At 37.7% G+C, this 18,732-nt stretch overlaps 1 protein-coding gene across 1 annotated transcript; it reads right to left on the bottom strand.

Annotated features, from left to right (window-relative positions):
* Nucleotides 1-7,268: 7,268 nt before the first annotated feature.
* On the bottom strand, nt 7,269-8,965 carry LOC138891993 (uncharacterized). Its single transcript, XM_070175685.1, has 4 exons — nt 8,873-8,965; nt 8,528-8,770; nt 8,015-8,309; nt 7,269-7,921 (listed from the first exon to the last, which is right to left on the bottom strand). The coding sequence occupies exons 1-4, from the start codon at nt 8,963-8,965 to the stop codon at nt 7,269-7,271; spliced, it is 1,284 nt and encodes a 427-aa protein (XP_070031786.1).
* Nucleotides 8,966-18,732: the final 9,767 nt, after the last annotated feature.

The raw sequence follows: 18,732 nt of genomic DNA, 5'->3' as shown, positions 1-18,732 counted from the left end.
TCAGAAGTTAGAAATTCCTGAGTGGAAGTGGGAGCGTATCACTATGAATTTTATTTTTGGACACCCAAAAACTCAAAGAAAGTTTGACGCAGTATGGGTCATTGTGGGCAGGTTGACCAAGTCATCACATTTTATTCCAGTAGCAGTTACCTATTCTTCAGAGCGGTTAGCGGAGATTTGCATCCGCGAGATTATTCGCCTTCACGGTGTGCCCGTGTCTATCATTTCTGATCGAGGTACACAGTTCACATCGCACTTCTGGAGGGGTGTACAGCGTGAGTTAGGCACGCGGGTTGAGTTGAGTACAGCATTTCATCCACAGACATACGGACAGTCAAAACGCACTATTCAGATATTGGAAGATATGCTTCGCGCTTGTGTTATAGACTTTGGGGGTTCTAGGGATCAGTTCTTTCCACTTGCGGTATTTGCCTATAATAACAGCAACCAGTCGAGCATTCAGATAGCTCCATATGAAGCATTATACGGGAGGCGATGTCGTTCGTCAGTTGGCTGGTTTGAACCGGGAGAGGCTAGGTTGTTGGGTACCAATTTGGTACAGGATGCCTTGGATAAGGTCAAGATTATTCAGGATCGACTTTGCATAACTCAGTCTAGGAAAAAGAGTTATGCCAACTGTAAGGTTCGTGACGTTGCATTCATGCCAGGAGAAAGAGTATTGCTCCGAGTTTCACCTATGAAAGGTGTAATGAGATTCGAAAAGAAGGGCAAGTTGAGCCCTAGGTATATCAGACCCTTTAAAATTCTTGAAAGGGTGGGTAAAGTAGCCTACAGACTTGCACTACCACTAGTTTATTAGCAGTTCATCCGGTATTCCATGTATCCATGCTTCGAAAATATCATGGTGATCCATCCCATGTGTTAGACTTCAGCTCAATTCAATTGGACAAAGATTTGACTTTTGAGGAGGAGCCGGTAGCTAATCTAGCTCGGCATGTCCGTCAGTTGAGGTCTAAGAGTTATCCTTCAGTTCGAGTACAATGGAGAGGTCAACTGATTGAGGCAGCTACCTCGGAGTCCGAGTCGAACATACGGAGCAAATATCCACATCTTTTCACCAGCTCAGGTACTTCTCAAATTCTATTCGAGGACGAACGTTTGTTTTAGAGGCAGAGAATGTGATGACCAAAAAATGTCATCTTTAATTTAAACATTCATTTCTGTGTTTTATGAAGATGTTGGGAGCTTACCTGCTATGAGTTACGTATCACCTAAATAGTTGATGTTAATGTCATTCATTTTCTAGAAATATATTGTTTATGAGGCCACTGTTAGTATTATTTTCATGTTATGTTACGTTGATTGGATTATGTATGTGTTGTTAGGATTAGTTTCTGGGATTCTCTGGTAGGTGGATAGGCCCAGTTACAAAGGAAACTCTGGCAAAAGTTTTGGAAATTTTGGGAGTTAGTAAAATTCGGGAAATTGAATTGTGCGAAAGAAGAGATAAGTTATGTTATGTGTTTGGGGGAGGACTCTACTTTTCATTCGAGGACTATTAACATGATGGAAACCTATTGGATATGATAATATATGTACGAGGCATATTATAAGTGATATGGGGTCTAAGAAAAGTTCTAAGTCTAAGCCAATTTGGAAATTTTTATAATAGACTAAAGTTTCAAATGAGTACGCACAAGACCAAACTTTGGACGAGCATATATACATATATATAAGTAGTTATGTGATGGAAAACCTATCAAATGAAATATCTTCAAGTCTAGTTTCTAACGCTTCAAACCGTTTGTCATTTGGATATGTATACAAAATGTTATGGCTAATGTACTGGACCTATGTCATATGCACGCCCAGATGCGCAACCTCGCATATTTGAGACTTTCTGCCTCAGGTGCACGGCCGGATGCGCGGCCACTTGCCCAGGTGCGCGGTCGTGCACGTAGGAGCTCATTTAATACCCCCAAGGCCGGGTAGGGAGAGGGGTTAAGTCATTTTTGAGCTAAAACCTGATATATTTAGAGAGAAGTGAGAGTGTTCTAGAGAGAGGAAAAAGCTCAAGTGTCTTGTTCATCAAATCTTGCTCAAGCCTTGAAATCCAACAAGAAATCTCTCACGTTCTTCATCTAAGAGGTAAGGTTTCATACCCTAGTTTTTCAATTTCGGATTTGGGGAGAAGATGGTTGATTAGGAGTATTTACATATGCTTATACCAATAAGGTTTGTGGGAAGATTTTTGAGTTCAAATGGGTAAAGATTGGGTTGAAAATGGTAGAAATCTTCAAAGACATTAATTTAAGATTTGAAGGTCCATTTGATATCGGAATTTGATAATTTTTGTATGGTTGGACTCGTCTCGGAACGGGTGATCGGATTTCGTAAATTTTTTCGAGATTCGAGATGTGGGCCCCACTAATAATTTTTTAGATGAATTTCAGATTTTAATCCGGAAAAAATTAGTAAATTCATATGAAATTAATTCCTACGATTTGTATTGAGTATATTGAATTGCTTATGACTAGATTTAAGGATTTTGGACACGAATTTGCGAGGCAAGGGTTTATTAGATTCTTGAATTTGGTTGCAAAGCGAGGTAAGTGTCGTGGTTAACCTTGACTCGAGAGAATAGAACCCTTAAATTATTTGTTATGTGAAATGCATGTGAATAATTTATAGGCGAGGTGACGAGTGTTTATACGTCATCAAATTAATTGTTTGTATAATTACTTAAAAAATTATAAATCATTTTAAATCATGAATTAATTATTATATTAATTGTTTCTCTCGTATTCTTTGCTTAATATCATGCCTTGAATCCATGCTATAATTGTTACATGCTTATTTGATTTATGTGACTTAATTACCACGTGACATTTATCATCCTAATTATTAAAATGCTTATTACATCCTTAATTTTTACAATTAATTGCTACTTGTCATCACTTATCTCTAATAAACCATAATTATTGTATGCTTGTTGTCTTATAATTTCATATTAATTGTTGCATTTATTGGAGTAATTTCTTTTATAAGAATTGGTAAATGAATATATTGGAGTAGCAGGTTGCACGCCGCAACGGAAATAAAAATAAATATATTGGAGGAGCGGATTGCATGCCGCAACAGAATTGATTGAAATGAATATATTGGAGGAGCGGGTTGCATGCCGCAATATAATTAAATATGAATATATTGTGGGATCGGGTTGCACGCCACAATGGAAATGAAAGTGAATATATTGGAGGAGCGGGTTGCACGCCGCAACAAAATTGATTGAAATTTATATATTGGAGGAGCGGGTTGCACGCCGCAACAGAATTGAATATGAATATATTATGGTATCGGGTTGCACGCCGCAACGAAAACTGATTGAAATAATAATTGGTTATGACTGCTGAGTTGGCTTTAACTGTTGAAAAGAAACACCTGTTTTAATTCGATTATTGTTGTTATTATTGTTATTGAGTATAGGTTAATATATGTGACCTGCCTTAGCCTCGTCACTAATTCGTCGAGGTTAGGCTCGGCACTTACTGGGTACATGGGGCCGGTTGTACTCATACTACACTCTGCACTTCATGTGCTGATACCGGAGTTAGTCCCAGCGGCGTATAGTAGATTTGCTCGGATTCAGCTATTCGCAGGAGACTTGAGGTATAGCTGCATGGCGTTCGCAGTTCTGAAGTCCCCTTCCACTTTATCATAGCTGTGTATTTCTTTCAGATAACTTTATTTTCATTCAGACATTTATTTGTATTATTCTAGTAGCTCGTGCACTTGTGATACCAATTATGGGATGGTATTTAGACATCGCTATTATTATGGATTATTCACTACATTTCAGACCTTACTTTCACATTTATTTTTTTGTTATTAATTAATATAAAAATTGATTAAAATGGCTAATATTATTCTAACGTTGGCTTGCCTAGCAGGTGAAATGTTAGGCGCCATCACGGTCCCGAAAGTAGGAATTTTGGGTCGTGACAATTACCTCATCGTCTTCAGATTCATCATCGTAGTCATCGTCATCATCATCGCTCACTTCGATTTCATTGTTTTGTTGTCTTTCAGGTTCTTTATCTTCAAAATCTATGAATAACATCCAGTTGCCATCTTCGGCTGTTATGAAATTTGGGCATCTCAGTTCACAGCCATGGCAATGGCGGTTAGAGCTCAATTACAGCTGAACAGTTATGATTGAGAAAAAAGAAGAGAAGAGGAAGAAGAACGAGGACACCGACTTTGTGAATCTGGAAAAACGAAATCCTCTATTCACTTTAAAGAGAATACAGAGTATATATACAAGGCTACAGTACTAACTACCTTCTTAACTAACATTTAACCACCTAACTAACTTCTTACCCACTAACTCTACTTCTTAACTTAACTCTAGTATAGTCAGCTTGCTCAACCATATTCAACACTCCCCCTCGAGCTGATAGTCGAATACAAATTCTTCACCCCCAGAATATGTAGCAAATGATCATGCTGTGTTTTTGCAAGACTCTTTGTAAGTATATCTGCTAGTTGCTCCTTGGTAGAGACACGATCTGTTTATATCATACCCTGCAATATTCTTTCCCTTACGAAGTGACAATCTATGTCAATATATTTTGTTCTCTCATGAAATATAGGGTTGGCAGCAATTTGCATTGCAACCTTTCTATCACACCTCAATTGTACTGGCAGTTGAATATCAACTCCAAGTTCTCTGAACAAACCAATGAGCCAAGTGATCTCTACTATGCATGTAGCCATGCTTCTGAACTCAGCTTCAGCTGAACTTCATGACACCCTTTCTTGTTTCTTTGACTTCCATGAGACTAATGCATCTCCAAACTGCACTAGATAACCTATTACAGACTTTCTAGTCTGCACACAAGATCCCCAGTCTGAGTCACAATAGGCTAGCAATTGGTTATAGTTCTTTGCAGGCATAAGCAAGCCCAGTCCAGGTACTTCTTTTATGTACTTGACCACTCTCAAGGCAGCCTCCATATGGGAAACCTTTGGGCTATGCATGTAATGACTCAGTACTTGGACTACAAATGCCAAGTCTGGCCTGGTCATGGTGAGATACAACAGCTTGCCCACTAGCCTCTGAAAGGAACCTGCATCCTTTAGATTTTCATCCTTGTTGTTACTTTGTGTATGCTTATCATACTCCTGAGATGTCTGCATGTGGTTCAGTTCTAAGGGTGTACCAACTGGTTTAGCTCCTCCAAGTCCAGCTTCAGCTATTAGTTCTAGGTCATATTTCCTTTGACATATCACAATACCTTTACCTGATCTTGCAAACTCAATTCCAAGGAAGAACTTTAACTCTCCCAAGTCGTTCATCTTGAATTTGGTTTGCAACTCATCCCTGGTTTATTGTAGAAGGTGATGACTACTTCCTGTAATTAGTAACTCATCTACATAGACTAACACCACTGTTATATCACCATTGGTCTTTTTGGTGAACAGAGAGTAGTCATAGTGACTCTGTTGAAACCCCATTTGGACCAGGGCCTCTACCAGCTTTTTGTTCCACTGTCTGGGAGCCTATTTAAGGCCATATAAAGAGTTATGGAGTTTGCAGACCTTCATAGTCTCCCCCTGTCTAGCAAACCCCTGAGGAATATGCATATAGACCTCTTCTAAAAGATCACCATTTGGGAAGGCATTATGGACATCCATCTGATAGATTATCCAATTCCTAGAGGCCACAAGAGCAATAATGGATCTTACTGTGACCATCTTGGCTACAGGTGAAACAGTTTCTGTATAATCCAACCCTTCCTGCTGACTGTAGCCCTTAGCTACCAGTCTTGCTTTATACCTCTCTATCTCCCCTGAAACCTTGTACTTAATCTTGAATATCCACTTGCACCCAATAAGCATTTTGTTGGGAGGAAGATCTACTGTGCTCCATGTGTGATTAGCTTCTAGAGCCTCAATCTCCAACTGCATTGCTTTTACCCACTTAGGATCCTTGGCTGCTTCTGCAAATGACTGAGGTTCAGTAGTAGAAGAGTACACTATGAGAGCATTATAGTGTGAGGTGTTGATATTGGTGTATGTGACATAGGAAGACAAGGGATAGTAGCAAGATGCATTTTTGGAACTGGTTACATAATCTTGTAACCAAAGAGGTCGTCTTCCTGTCTTGCTAGACCTTCTGAGAGTGTGTTCAGTAGTTGGTTCAGATATGTGCTCAGTAATGATCCCATCACCAGCATTTTCCGGTATTGAGTCAGTAATATGGGGCTCCTCATGAGGGCTACTGGCTTCCTTAGATGGTGCCATATGTGGTGTTGAGACAGAATCCTGAGGTGGTAAGCTAGAGGGAGAACTATATGGTACCACATCACAGGGAACACTATCACCAGATGACAACAAGTCCAGAACTGGAAATAGAGGATTGCCTATATCCCTTATATGTTTGAAAGAAAATATCTGCTCCTGAAATATGACATTCCTGCTAACAAAAAAGGACTTAGTGTGTAGGGAATACAGTTTGTACCCCTTCTGAGTGGAAGAATATCCCTTCATTATAGCTCGTATGGCTCTAGCAGCAAACTTGTCATATTCTTTTGGACTAGTTGCATAGCATAGAGATCAAAAGACCTTGAGATGTAACATAGAAGGTGGATGCAAATAAAGCATTTCAAAAGGAGACTTGTTGTGAATGACTTTAGAAGGTAGTCTGTTGAAGTGATACTTAGCAGTACTAATGCACTCACCCCAAAACTTCAAGGGAACTGAAGCTTGAAACCTAATAGATCTGGCCATATTCAGAATGGTTATGTGCTTCCTCTCAACTACTCCATTCTATTGAGGGGTATAAACACAAGAAGTCTAATGGACAATGCCAAGGCCTGACAACAGTTGTTGAAACTCATTGCTGCAGAAGTCACTGCCATTATCTGTTATGAGCACCTTCACAGTAGTGGAGAACACATTTTGTGTTTTAGTTAAGAAGTCTCTCAAAACCACAATGTTGTCAGACTTGGAAGGAATAAGAAACACTCATGTATGTCTAGTGTAGTCATCTACAATAGTCACAAAGTATTCCTTTCCATCATATGTGGGAACTCTATAGGGTCCCCATATGTCACAGTGCAATAGATCAAACACAGACTTAGAATTGGTATTACTCGGCTGGAAAGGTAATCTTGATTGCTTTGCTAATGGACACACACTGCAATGTGTTACATTCTTCAAGAAACTAAGAGACTTGTATTTCTTTATTACATCAACAGGTGCATGACCGAACCTCATATGCCACAAAGGAGGGGTTGTAGTACTCATACTGCTATATGTGCACATTTATTGTTAGCTATAAAGCTTGACTTAGCCTTCATAGGAATCCTTCCTTTTAGCAGATAGAGTCCATGATCTTCCTTACCAATCCCCATCATCTGACCACTGTAGAGGTCATGGAAGACACATAAGTCAGGAAAGAAAGCTACTAAGCATTGTAGTTCCTTCGTGAGCTGAGAGAAAGATAGGAGATTGTACTGAAAATCAGGTATGTAAAGCACATTACTGATGTCCTTATCCTTAAGTACAGTAGAATTTCCTTTATGAGAGACTAGGACAGTGGTTCTTGTGGGTAAGTGAACCTTGCTTCTTTGTGATGTAGGAATCTGTTGATAGCTATTTAACATCTGTAGGTTTGTTGTCATATGATTTGATGCACCTGTGTCTACTATCCAGTTATGGTTAACATACTCAGACACTAAAGATATCAGAATACCTGCAGATGAAGCTTTGCTAGAGGATCCTTCCTCGTCTCCTTTGTTAAGCAAATGGATAATTTGTTGGTATTTCTCCTGAGTAAAGAAGGGTACAGGTATCTTGCCTGGTGCTATTTGAGCCTGATTGAAATCTGAGTGACCTCCTCTAGTCTGTGAGGACTGAGACAGACCAACCTCACCTCTGCATTGTTGATTACCACCTTGTTATTGACAGCAACTTACTACATTACAGCCTTTTACTGTTGGATAAGCCACACCACTAGCATGATTTGAATAGATGCCACGACTAGCACCTTTCCTTTTAGACTTGAAATCTGGTGAATACCCAATCAACTTATAACAGTTTTCCTTTGTGTATCCTTTGAAGTGACAGTATTCATATTGAACTTGACAGTAATTACCAACTGGTTTAAATTGACTCCATGTGTTGTTAGTCACTTTGTTGCTATAGAGTGCAGTGCTATCTAAACTCTCAGTAATTTGCACTGCTTGAGTGAAATTGGCTAGATTCCTTTGACTTTCCTGATCAACAAGCATTGAGTATGCTTTATTAATGCCGGAATAGGAGTCATCATCATGATCAGACTTCTAGCATGTGAGTATGAATCATTCAGGCCCATAAGGAATTGCAGAAGTCTATTGTATTCAAAGTGCTGAGCATATTTTTTTGATTCTGGGCAGGGGCAGCCTGGACATGGCATAAGTGCATCAAATTCATCCCACAAATTCTTCAGCTTAGTGAAGTAATCAGTGACAGTCATGGTACCCTGTGTGAGGGTGTGAATTTCTCTATGTAGCTATAATACTCTAGATCCATTAACATTGTCAAACCTCTCCTTCAAGTCTTTCCACACTTTTTGTGCATCAAATGCATACAAAACACTGCTCAAAAGACCAGGCCTAACAGAGTTCATAATCCACGATAATACTACAACATTCACTTTCTCCCAGAGATCATGAAGAGCATGTTCAAATCTAGACTTAGGAAAGCGCCCATTGACAAAACCTAATTTGCTTTTTCCTAGTAAACCAACTCTCATAGCACGACTCTACAAAGCATAATTATCTGATCCATTCAATTGAAGAGAAATCAAGGAGCTACCTGGAGTATTAGTTGGTTAAAAGTACAGAGGATGGTTGTGATCAATGACAGGAAAACTTGTGGTTCCAGCTGTGAAGGTACTCGTACCAGTAGCGCGAGTGTGTTGAGCATCAGATGGTGAAGAATTATCCTCAATCTCCATTGAAACAACAGAGCAGCAGCAATTTTAAGAATTCGCTCAGATCTCAAACCCTAGATTCTATTTTGAATCACTTTCAGACACTTAAATGTTGTGAAAGAGAAGCGTAGTGACTAATCAAATGTCGGTGAGCTGACGAGCGAACTAGATCGAGAGCTTGGCTCTTATACCGTGTTAACATCCATGGCAATGGCGGTTAGATCTCAATTACAACTGAGCAGTTATGATTGAGAAAAAGAAGAGAAGAAAAAGAAGAATGAGGACACCGACTTTGTGAATCTGGAAAAATGAAATCCTCTATTCACTTCAGAGAGAATACAGAGTATATATACAAGCCTACAGTACTAAATACCTTTTTAACTAACATTTAACCACTTAACTAACTTCTTAACCACTAACTCTACTTCTTAACTTAACTCTAGTATAGTCAGCTTGCTCAACTATATTCAACAATCTCATTGTTCCGCTTGCATTAAACTCGGATCTTATACAGTCTGCGTAATGAAGAAAATAAAATAGAAAGATACTTCGTTAGAATGATTGGTGGATCATAATACATGTCAAATCACTAAAGCAATCAAGTGAAGACAAGATTAAATAGATAAAAGTGTATTTTCTCTAACAACTTAAAATTTTAAATGAAAAGCCGAAAGGTCACATTATTCAATAGTCCCTAACGGTGCACAGTCGAGGATTATGATTGGTTGAGGTCATTCCTTAATTGCCTAATTTCATTGTTTTGTTCACTTTAGGCTTCTTCTTTTTTCTTTCTATTTTCATCTATATTTTTTTTTCTTTTACCGTCATCGTATATGAACCCGTATGTTTGTGTACCATTCATTATTTCGAGCAGACACGAATAGTCCTTAAATTTCTTTCTTCAAGATTTCTCCTCCTTTTTTTTTTTGGTTGTTAAAACAAGATTTCGTGTATTATCCTTTGTTGTTTAAGTCTTTTTATTTTTAAAATTTTTACTTCTTTGTTTCACCAACATATTCTAAACAACCCAATCGTAGTCAAAGAGAAACAAATCCTTTATAAAAATTCAATCGAAGAAATAACAAAACCCTCGACATACACGCAAACACACATGTGTATATATATATAAACAAAATGCATGAATAATTCTTTTAAAAAAAATACATTTTTATTAAGAGATCGCAAACTTTTTAGACATACATTACGTACCCGTATGAAAAAAATGTCCACAATGAAGCTTTGTAAAGGATCTTTCGATGTTATCAAGAACAGCTTCCAAACAAATGGAATAAAGAGGAGCGTTATTGAAGGAGAATACATTACCGGATTTTGTCACACTTGAAATGGGTACATTACTTGAAAGAGAATACATTACCAGATTTTGTCACACTTGAAATGGATGGTATCAAAGGCTGAGTGTACGTAATAGGGAGTGGGATGGGAGTTGGGCAGATATTTTTCAGCAGGTGTTGCTACTCATTCCAAGATTGATTGCATACATAGTTGTTAAATGGCATGAGCCTCTTGAATATTGGTTTAAGATTAATACCAATGGTAGCAAAGAATCAGCGGGGTAAGTTTAATTATGACATCTGCTTCTTCAATTGGCAGAACAAGTAGCAACATAACATGGCTGAAGCTAGAGCATCCTCAGCAGCAGGGGCAAAGCTACATATCCTAAAGGGTGATCTGACCACACTTCATCTGAAAATTACACTATGTATATAGATAAAATATTAGGTTTTAGAGGTATATAACATATATTGAACACTCTTTGTCGGAGAATTTATTTCACTTCTTTAAGTTTGAACACCCTTGAGAAAATTTTTGGCTTTGCCACTGCTTAGCGGCGATGGAACAATGTAGTCGCAATGGTTTCAACAACTCCTCGAGTGTGATTCCCATATAGTGATTGATTTGGTCAATGGTAAATCAAAACCTCCTTGGCAGATGCATGTCATTATCAGACAAATTCAATACATTGCCGATCAACTTAATTGTGAAATTCGAACTAGATAAGCTAATCAAGTTGTGGATGCATTAGTAAAATAGATTGGATCACATCCAGATGGTATCACTAAGGCATATATAAGCATAGGAAGAATACTTTTGTCACGATCCAAAATTCATACCTGTCGTGATGGCGCCTATCCCGATATTAGGAAAGCCGACAACATCAAAAATAATTTTTTTTAAGTTTGAAAATATAATATTTAAACACAATCCATAGTCTCGCAAATACCAATACAAACACTCCCAAAACCTGGTCTCACTGAGTACATGATCATATAATATGAATACAAATTTTAAAAATAAGGTCCATAACAGTCTGAGACCAAATACAATAAATAAAGAGATAGGAAAGGAGAGGCAAGGTTTGCGAAATACGGCAGCTACCTCAAAATCTCCGAAAAATTAACTGTGCGAAAGAATCAATACCCGCTATGTCCGGGAATACCAGAATCTGCACACGAAGTACAGGGTATAGTATGAGTACAACCAACTCAGCAAGTAACAATAATAAATAAGGAACTGAAGATAGTGACGAGCTACACAGTTACAGTTCATTTCAGTAATTCCAGCAGAGAGTAGACATGCTTTCAATTTCATAAGTTTAAGTCAAATCAATTTTATACAGTTCAAGTTTATGTAATCCGAATATAAAATCTTTCAGAGAATTTTACAATAATGACAGATAGCAACTAAGTGCAACAAAAAATGAAAAGCAAGTAGAGCCTTTCAGGGCAACAGTTACTCAACCCATCACAACAGCTCAATCACTCGGCTCTCAACCCTCAGCACTCACACTCAATGGGTACCCACACTCACTAGGGGTATACAGACTCCGGAGGGGCTCCTACAGCCCAAATACTATAATCTGCACGGACAACTCACGTGTTGCACGGACAACTCACATGTCATAGTATAAATATCTGGATCCGCACGGATAACTCACGTATTGTACGGACAACTCACGTGCTATGGTATAATATAAGGATCCGTACGGACAACTCAGGTGCTATAGCATAATATCTCACAATCAGGCTCTCGACCTCACTCAGTCATAAATCTCTCCAGTTTCTCGGGCTCTCAATTGTTATGTACTCAGCCCAAATAGCAATAATATGATGTATCAATAATGAACAATAGAGACTGAGATAAAATAAACAAGTAAAGTGTGACTGAGTACAAAACAATAGTTTAGCAGGTAATTCAACATGTACAAGACCTTTGTGGTCTTTACAGTACCAGCACATAGCCTAAGCATACTTCACTGTCAAATTTTTATAGCACAGAAATGGCACATAGCTAACAACAAGCTTATTCAACTTTTCAGTTTTACAAAATGGACCAAGTCCCAATTTTCACGGTGTATGCCCACACGCCCGTCACCTAGCATGTGCATCACCTCTAAAATATTCATATAATATAATAATTCGGGGTTTCATACCCTCAGGACCAAATTAAAAACTGTTACTTACCTCAAACCGTATAATTATTTATTTCGCTATGCCCTTGCCACGAGAATTGGCCTCCGAAAGCCTCGTATCGAGCCACAATTAATTCGATTCAGTCAGTACCAATTATTGTAATTAATTCCATAACGAAAATGCAAAAGTCTGTCATCAAATTCCGAAAATTATCCGTGGGGCTCATATCTCGGAACCCGACAAAAGTTATAAAATATGAAAGCCTATCCAACCACGAGTCCAACCATATAAATTTTATCAAATTCCGACATCAAGTCGGCCCTCTAATCTTTAATTAAAGTCTTTGAAGATTTCTACCATTTTCAACCCAATCTTTACCCATTTGAACTCAACAATCTTTCCATAAACCTTATTGATACGTATAAATAATACTCTTACACCAAAGAATCATACTCTTAAATTACCCATCTTTTACCAAACTCGAATTTGAAGACTAGAGGTTAGAACTTTACCTCTTGGGTGAAGATCTTGTGATATTTCCTTGTTGGATTTCAAAGTTTGAACAAGATGTTGATGAACAAAGCCCTTGAGATTCTTCCTCTCTCTAGAACACTCTCTCTTCTCTCTAAAAATATCAGATTTTTGCTCCAAAATGAGTTTCAAGGGTTATAAATCGAAGTTGGATCGGGTCAAAAATTAGAAAGATTTGAAGCCCCGATGCAGATTTGCGATCGCATAACACGTATGCGGTCCACAAACTGACCGCATAACTGAAGCTCCAAAACGAGGGTCGTCAGGACAGGTCTACGGTGATTATGCAACCCGCATACCTGTTCTGCGGTCGCATAATGCACCACAGAATAGGTCTGTGGTTGCATAATGCACCGCAAAATTTTCTCAAATCTTGCCTCACACCTGCTTCACTCTGCGGCCATTATGCGGTCCGCAGAGTGATTCTGCGACCGTATAATGGGCCACAGAAACACCCTCTTCTGCCAAAAATTTTCCTTTATTCCCCAGTGCATTGTTTAACTTTTGTATTAATTGAACTACCTCGGCACCACAAAACCTTAATTTCCTTAACAAAAATTCTCTGGGGTCACTATACATAAGTCAACATCTGCTCAACCTTTTTAACTTTAATTCGAAACCTTGGAACTAGGTGTTTCAAATCATTCAAAAACCTTACCGGACCCGAACTAATTACCTCCGATAAGTCACATAACAAATATAAAGCATAAATTGAGCAGTAAATAAGGAAACGAGGTTGTAATACTCAAAACAATCGGCCGGGTCATTACAAATTTCTAGTGAAGAGCTTCATTTGGTTGGTAGGTTATTGTATATGTAATGGTGCAGAGGCGGAGGCAAAAAGCAGTATTTGAAGTTTATGGGTTCAGGATTTTAATCCTTTTAAATCACTGGGTTCTAAATTAAAAATTTGTACATATTCAATGAATTTCTTAAGACAAATTCAGAGTTAATACTAAAACTACTAAGTTCGGCCAAACCCGTTGTCGAAAGACTAGATCCGCCTATGTAATGGTGTATATGCACTGCATAGGCTTTTTGTTTTTGTATGTAGTGCATAAGGACAATAAACAGTTCTGTTGTGCGAGGTAACTCATAGGGCCCATCATATATCTTTGTGCGTTGGTTGAATGATAGTGCCACACTACAATACAACATAATTGATATAATTAAAAAAACCTTAAATAAATTATATACATATACTGATAAAGCCAAAAAGAAAAATTTAAAGATATCAAAATCAATTTTAACATGTAAAACTTCAGGCATTTTAGTTAATTTAAAAAAAATTAGAGGTGAAAAACTAATCTTATTAAATTAGGGGTCCTTGTAACTAGCAAGATTAATTTTGCTATAATTTTTCCTCCCCTGGCTTTGATACTTCGAATAAACTTTAAATTTGTATAGGATACATCGGTGCTAAAATCTTTTCCCATACTATCTTCCAAACTATTGGTGATTTTGATGCAGATCTTGTTCTCCCGATGTAAAATCTGTTGGTTTTGTAGTTTTAGAATTCGGTTGATTCCAAGTACTCCACCTCCATCACTCTACATAGGAATAAAGGAGGTAAAGAGGAAAAAGGCATGACTAGAAGAATTATGTGAAATACGTGAATTTATTCGGCTGAGGCTTTCTTGATTGATTGAGACAAAATGATTCCCTCAATACAGCTTAACTCAGCCACTCGTTGAACAAGAAATTTATATCTTTCATCTCTGATTGTCGTAATCAAGGAAAGGAAGAGCTTTCAAAACAAAAAAAAAAATCGAGATAAGGTTTATCAAAAATAAGCGTTCTGAGGAGGTCATGTTCTACGATATGCAGAAAGCACTTTGTAAGAAAGCGAAGGACCTTTCTAGTTTATGGAATTGAGATTACAATTATTATTTTTTTGACTAGTGGTGAACCATTTCTATTTGGCAATCCAAATGTTGAATCGATTGTCGATTGATTGTTTAATTCAAAACAATCATTAGAGCATTTGTCAAGCTGTAGAATAATATATGAAGGCTAGTGGTTGTAAAAAAAAGATAAAATGGAGAAGAAGAAAAAAAAAAGATAGTAGATGATGAGGTAAAAGTAAAACCTATTGAAAGTAATTCCACACACTCTACACTAAGATTTTCAAGGCAAATGATATGGAAAAATTTGAGAAATTAGATCAACAGATCGACAAACTTGAAAGAGAATTGGTTATGAAATTGTCTTCCAAATTTGTTGAGCTTTGATTCAATTTCTCAAGTTTTTTGAGATCAGATGTCACGACCCAATTTCATTATAGCCCGTGATGGCACCCAATACCGCTGTCAGGCAAGCCAACACTGATAAATCTAGTATTTTTCACTTTTAATATGTTTGCAAATTGAATAACATTCCTCATTGATAAAACTTTTAGAAATCTACAGCTATAAAGTGATTAAACAAAAGCAACTAAGTGCAAAATTGAAGTCATAACAATAACCCAAAATCATAAGTCTACTAGTGTGTGTGCCAAGACCTAGTATAATAAGTATATGTGCATTCTAATAGAATATACAAAAGAATACTAGTCTACTGTCTGAAGCAAATAGACAGAAATATAAATCCAAAAGAGAGACTCTGGTTGCAGCTGAACGGCTCGGAAGGGCAGCTCACCGTGTAGTCTCGAGCTAGAAGTCAAGCGTGTGTGCCGGACTGGTAACCAGATGCACCTGCCTCAGATCCTGCACATCAAGTGCAGAAGTGTAGCGTGAGTACATAAACAATATGTACCCAGTAAGTATCTAGTCTAACCTCGAAGAAATAGTGACGAGGGGTCGACTTCGACACTTACTAAGGGCCAAAAACATAATAATATGAAGTTCTAATTAAGCATGAAATATACAATAATAATAGATCTCAACAAGAATTAAGTAAACGAATCCTTCTTTCAAGTAAGAAGCAAGTCATTTCTCTCCTATATTCCTTTCACTTTTCAAGTCTGTGAAACATTATTAAATATAAAAATAAATTCCGGTACCACTACGCACGAGTTATGCCGAGGATGTACGGCCAAATCCAAATATATATAATAATATACTGTGCATTGTCTAGGGTCGAACGGGCCGAACCATATAATATATCAATAAATCCTGCCGAGGCGAACGACCCGCTCCAATAAAAGTAGTGAAAAGTTTATCCCGCTCACAGAATATATTTGTGAAGCGGTAGAACATAAATGTTCTCATTTTATCATAATATTCCTCAATATCTTTTTGAAATGGAAATTCAACTTGTAACCTTAAATTTTTGAAATCCTCACCACCCACTTTAAAACCAACAGGTAGTAAACATAATCAAGCAAAGATATTAACAAATCATGGAGTAGGCATAAATCTACCCGGACATAAGCATGAATAGTAGCTACACATGGACTCTCATCACATCGTGCGTGCGTAGCCCCCACAAATAGAAACACATTATGATTTAAATTCACCTAAGAGATTAATTCCCTCTTACAAGGTTAGAAAAGAGACTTACCTCGTCTCCAAGCCCACTTCCCGATTCAAGAACGTATTCAAACCTCCAAATTTGGTGCCAAACGACTCAAAACTAGTCAAACATAATATAAATTAATTAATTTATACTCAAAAGCTCATATCCTCTCTATTAAAGTGATTACCCAACCCTAAATGCAAGATTCCTAAAATTCACCCCAAGCCCACATGCCCGGATTCTGAAATTTTTCGAAGAAAGTTGTTACCCATAATCTTAGGAACATAAATATATGATTTTCACTAAGTTCCATAGTCATTTTCGCAGTAAGATCCCATTTTTATCAAAACATAAGTTTTTTATCTAAACCCATGATTTCTACAAATTTTCATGTTAAAATCTACCCATAATCTATGTATTAAATTCACATTGACTAGAAATTACTTACCTCACAAAGCTAGGTCGAAATTCCCTCCTTAAAAGCTCTCAAATCGGCCAAGAGTGAGAGAAAATGTGATAAAACTGGCCTAAGTCCCGTATTAAATGAACTCTTACTGCCCAACGACTTTCGCACCTGCGGTGCATTGGCCGCATATGCGGTCTTGCACCTGCGGCAAAACCTTCGCAGGTGCGCCTTTTCCTCACCTAGCTAGGCTCCGCATCTGCGGAGACAAGGAGTCGCTTTTGCGAGCCCTTTCCACTCCTGCGACCACAGTTCTCGCACCTGCGGTGGCTGGGCTACTGCATACTTTTCGCTTCTGTGGCTCATTGCTCGCACCTGCGGCTGGCCAAGCGCAGTTGCGATTGTGACAGAACTGGAGCTTCAACAGATGCTCCAAACTTCTAACTTAGTCCGAGCTTCATTCGATTGACACTCGGAGCCCCGAGGGCATGCCCGAACATACCAACAAGTTTGGAATCATAAAACTGACTCGCTCGAACTCTCGGAACGCTCGAAACAACATTAAATCTATGAATCGCACCCCAAAACCAATTTAATCAAACTTATGAACTTCAAGTTCTTCAATTTACTCACAATGAGCCGAAACGTACTTAAACTACTCGGATTGATACCAAAATTTGCGTGCAAGTCTTAAATGACATTACGGAACTATTCTCGGTCTCGAAATTTCGTTTGGACCTCGATAACACCAAAAGCCACTCCAAACCAAATTTAAAGAACTTCAAGAACCAACTTTTGATATTATGCGCCGAAACGCTCCCGGTTCATCCAAAACCTGAACCGAGCATACGCTCAAGTCCAAAATCATCATACGAACCTATTGGAACCGTCAAAATCCCGATTCTAGGGTCGTTTACTCAAAATATTGTCCGAAGTCAAACTTAGCCTTTTAGGCTAACTTAAGGAACCAATTGTTGTGATTTCAACCCGAATCCTTCCAAATCTCAAACTAACCATCCCCGCAAGTCATAAAGCAGTAAAAACACACACCGAGAGTCTTATTTAGGGGAACAGGGTTCTAAAAAATAAAACGATCGGTCGGGTCGATACATCAGACGCCTTGAAAATCTGTAATGTAGAGTGTGCGGGATTATCTTCAATTGCTTTTCCTTCTTCCTCATTATCTACTGCCTTTATTTCGTTTCCCTTTTCCAACCTATCCAATTTTTATGACAACTAGCCTTCTCATTTAACATTCTGCAGCTTGACATAAGCTCAAATTATTGTTTTCAGTTTAAAAATCAGTCCACAATCGATTCAACATCTGGATTACCAAATAGAAATAACTCGTCATTAATCAAAATAATAATAATTATAATCTTGATTCTAAATAAATTAGAAACGTTCTTTGCTCTCTTACCAAGAGCTTTCTGCTTATTATAGAATGTGACCTCCCCAGAACACTTATTTTTGAAAAATATTATCTCGATTTTTTATTTTTTGAAAGCTCTTCCTTGCCATGATTAACCACAATAAGAGTTGACAAGATGCAAATTTCTTATTGAACGAGTGTCTTCATTTTTTCAGAACCTACAAATAGCATTCAATTCGATCTTCTGCAGTTTGGTTACTGCATTCTTCCCTTATTATTGAACTCGGACCCTATACGATTACATAACCAAAAAAAATGTAAGAGTGTTTAATTTACATTAGAAGTTCAGAACCAACTTCATTTAATTTTTGAAAAAAGAAAGCGGATGCATGTTGTATAATAAAACATTATCATCTCGAAACATGAAGTCACTCGTTTGTTTCAATTTATGGCATCCATTATCTCAGGATAATTATATATTATTTATTCTCCAGATCTCATGGTGACAGTCGAGAATTATTGGTTGAGATCATTCTTTAACCTACTTTCACTGCTTTGTCCACTTTTGGAATAAAAGAATCTATGTCTATTGAAGGTT

The sequence above is a fragment of the Nicotiana tomentosiformis genome, chromosome 5, assembly GCF_000390325.3.
Source record: "Nicotiana tomentosiformis chromosome 5, ASM39032v3, whole genome shotgun sequence".
Lineage (NCBI taxonomy): Eukaryota > Viridiplantae > Streptophyta > Magnoliopsida > Solanales > Solanaceae > Nicotiana > Nicotiana tomentosiformis.
The sequence above is the reverse complement of the archived record's forward strand: the minus strand, read 5'-3'. Positions and strand labels throughout refer to the sequence as shown.

Coding starts and splice junctions, on each gene's coding strand:
- LOC138891993 (XM_070175685.1), bottom strand. CDS start 8,965: ATGGAGATTGAGGATAATTCTTCACCATCTGATGCTCAACACACTCGC. Junction 8,771..8,872: donor CTGGAACCACAAGTTTTCCT/GTCATTGATCAC, acceptor TATGCTTTGTAG/AGTCGTGCTATGAGAGTTGG. Junction 7,922..8,014: donor TTTCAAGTCTAAAAGGAAAG/GTGCTAGTCGTG, acceptor GTCAATAACAAG/GTGGTAATCAACAATGCAGA.